Raw genomic sequence first — 3,201 nt, 5'->3', positions numbered from 1 at the left:
CAGGAAGCTGCCCCTGAGATGAGGGACATGTCCATGCCATGCCTCAGGTGGTTGTGAGCCTGCACTGGCCATGCTCTGGCCAGGAACTGGCCCTGGATGCTGAATTCAAGACCCCGCTGCTAGGCTTTAACCTGGGCCCAGTGCCTGGGCAACAGGAGCACAACTGTGCCTGATGGCCTTGGGCAAGTAAAGCTGGGCTTGCTCCATGAGGACTTTGGGGGACCAGCATGTTCCAGAGGCTTCCCGTCAGTGGAGCTGGCAGGGATCAGCTGTAGTTTATTCCCCGGGGACTGCTGGATGGGAGAGCTTGTATCCAGGCCACCACTGCCTGGACAAAGTAAAGTGGCCCTGCCCACCTGTCCTTCCCAGCATGACCCACTGGGACCAGAAGTTTGAGTGAATCCTAACCTGCCTGTACGGATTGCTGCAGGGAAAGCCGAAGCCCGAGGTGATCTGGACCAAGGGTGACCAGCCCCTGGACACCAATCACATCAACATCCGCACCACAGAGAGGGACACCATCTTCTACATCCGCAATGCACAGCGCAACGATTCGGGCAAGTATGAGCTCACTGTGCGGATAAATGGAGCAGAGGACAAGGCTACCCTGGACATCCGAGTGATCGGTAAGGCTGGGCATGGGACCTGTCACTCTGGATGTCATCCCTGCTTCTTGGCTGGGGGTAGCTCTTGTTCTTGGTGGGATGGAAAAAGACCAGCAATAAGGCAAGGGACTGTGGGGTTCCTCTTCCAATGGGATCTTCTCCAGGACCATGGAGATGAAGTCCTCAGGGTTTCTGCCCAGCCCATGCCCATCGCAGCTTCTCACCCCTCGAGTGCTGCAATGGGTGAGAAGAGACTTAAAGCAAGGTGTGAGGAATGATCAAGGCACAGAACGTGGGGGGAGCAAAACAGGATACCACCCTGTGAGGGTTTGTGTTTGCAGAGCCACCGGGCCCCCCCAGAACCTGAAGCTGGTGGATGTGTGGGGCTTTAATGTAGCCCTGGAGTGGACCCCCCCAGCGGACAATGGCAACTCTGAGATCAAGGGCTACATGGTGCAGAAGTCAGACAAGAAGAGTGGGGTGAGTCTGGGCACTCCTGGGCCTCCGTGCCCTGGTGCCAGGGATGCCCTGTTGGGAGAGGGACAGCTGCACACCCCTGTCTCCTCCCATACCTCCTCCATCCTTTGGACAACCTGCCTTTCCTCACCACTCTTTTTTTTTTTTTTTTTTGTCCCAGAAATGGTTCACGGCGCTGGAGCGCTGCACCCGCACCAGCTGCACCATCTCTGACCTCATCATTGGCAACAGCTACTCCTTCCGCGTGTTTGCGGAGAATGCCTGCGGGCTGAGCGAGAAGGCGGCTGTTGCCTCCGGGGTGGCCCACATCAATAAGACAAGTGGGGACAAAGCCCTGGCTCAGGGGATGGGAGTGGTGGTGGGCAAGAGGGGTCCTCTCCCCGTTGGGGCTACTGGGGCTCCCTCAGTGTTATGGTGATATTGCTGGGCTGGTCCCCGGGACCAACCCTGCAGGGATGAGGCTGTGCATCCCCAAGGCAGAGGTCCAAAGGTCCCCCGCCCTCCTTCCACATCTCCTTTCGCTGTTGGGGAAGGCTTGTGCCATGGTCAGCCTGGGAGGGGGGCTGAATCCTTGTGATCATGTGCTGGTCAGCCCAGGAGTCTGAGCTCCGCCTCAACCTAGAATTCACTGTTTTCTTAGAAACGACTTACCAGCCAGAGAAGATCCCCCAGCGGGACATGATGGAGCCTCCAAAGTTCACCCAGCCCCTGACAGACCGAACCACCACCCGGGGCTACAGCACACATCTCTTCTGCTGCGTCCGGGGCTTCCCCCAGGTCAGTGGTTCCTCCGTGGGCAGCATTGCCTCTGAGTGCGGGCAGTCACCAGTGGGGTTTTTGCAAGGTGGCTGGAGGTGCTGGAGATGGTTTGTCATGCTGGGTTAGGAGTGGGTGAGGTTAGGGGGCTACAGCTGCCCTCTGAGACAAACTGTGGCAAGTTCGGGGTGTTTCTGCATAGAGATGGGAGACGTTTTAATTCAAGCCATGTCTTGTTCCCTTCTGTGCTGGGGGAGGAAGTGTGGAGCAGTGGTCAGGGGTCAAGACTAGAAGCTTTAGCTCTTCAATATACTTCTGTCTGTGAATTCCCACCATGTTCACCACCTTCAGGAAGGGCCAAGGCAAAGGCAGAGGGAGGGGGCTGCGTTTTGAGGCCAGTTAGATTTCTCCTTGCTTTAAACAAACAAATCCTGCTGCCTTCCAGCCCAAAATCATCTGGATGAAAAATCAGATGGAGATACGGGAAGACCCCAAATACATAGCGATGATCGAACAGGGTGTCTGCTCCCTGGAAATCCGCAAGCCCAGCCCTTTTGATGGGGGCATCTACACCTGCAAAGCTGTGAATGCCCTGGGGGAAGCCTCAGTAGACTGCAAGCTTGATGTCAAAGGTAGGATTGGACAAGGAGGTGGAGGAACAGGTCTCCTTACCTGCCTTCTCCTGTTCTCACTTTCACAGTGCTGGGGTTTGTCCCTGATCCGTGCAGATCCTGGTGAAGGGTAGAAGCTTAAGGACACTGGGCAGCCCTGTGGAGCTGGAGCTTCAAGCTTCTTGGGTTTTTATGGTCTTGAAGGGTCTTGAAATCACCTTCCCTCGTTCATGGCTGAAGAATGGGGAGGAAACCAGAAACTGCAGAGCTGAAGGGCCAGAGGTGCTGGTGGAGGCTGGGACAGCCGCTTGCTCCTCGCTGTGTCTGCCAGCACTTGTGTCTCCAGCCATCAACAAACCACACGGGTTGGGGCTGTGCTGGACCCCCTTCGCTTGCACCTGGGTTGTTCTGATTTATGCCTCGGGATCCTGCCCAGAATTCCCAGCTCACATTTCCCTGCCTCAGCAGAGTGCCCAGCCCAGCCCTTGCACGGGGGTGCTCTGCTGTGCTCCCCGTGGACGCCTCCCCCGTGTGCTGCCGACCCGCCTGGGTGCGCAGGAAGGAGCATGCGCGCACACTGCACGTGTTCCTCACATGGCAATGTGTTCTTAGACACACGTCATCTTCATTATGTCTCCTCCTGTGGCTTCCCAACACATGCTTGCCCCGAGACATTCTCTGCCCTACTTCCCACGCAGGCAGAGCTCCGATCCAGCAGGCTCCTGGCACCCTCGGTTCCTGCTGCAGCTACA

The 3,201-nt window shown here is 56.9% G+C and overlaps 1 protein-coding gene across 1 annotated transcript in view; it reads left to right on the top strand.

Annotated features, from left to right (window-relative positions):
- Window positions 1–2,651, top strand: part of MYBPH (myosin binding protein H) — an 8,287-nt gene extending 5,636 nt beyond the window's left edge. The window contains exons 5-11 of the mRNA XM_010136087.1: window positions 431–626; window positions 895–897; window positions 949–1,085; window positions 1,243–1,402; window positions 1,723–1,859; window positions 2,284–2,470; window positions 2,593–2,651. Coding sequence (XP_010134389.1) covers window positions 431–626; window positions 895–897; window positions 949–1,085; window positions 1,243–1,402; window positions 1,723–1,859; window positions 2,284–2,470; window positions 2,593–2,651 — 879 coding nt within the window. The remainder of the gene's footprint in view (window positions 1–430; window positions 627–894; window positions 898–948; window positions 1,086–1,242; window positions 1,403–1,722; window positions 1,860–2,283; window positions 2,471–2,592) is intronic.
- Window positions 2,652–3,201: the final 550 nt, after the last annotated feature.

Source organism: Buceros rhinoceros, unplaced genomic scaffold, assembly GCF_000710305.1.
Source record: "Buceros rhinoceros silvestris isolate BGI_N320 unplaced genomic scaffold, ASM71030v1 scaffold30165, whole genome shotgun sequence".
Lineage (NCBI taxonomy): Eukaryota > Metazoa > Chordata > Aves > Bucerotiformes > Bucerotidae > Buceros > Buceros rhinoceros.
Note: the sequence above shows the minus strand (reverse complement) of the source record. Positions and strands in the feature narration are given on the sequence as shown.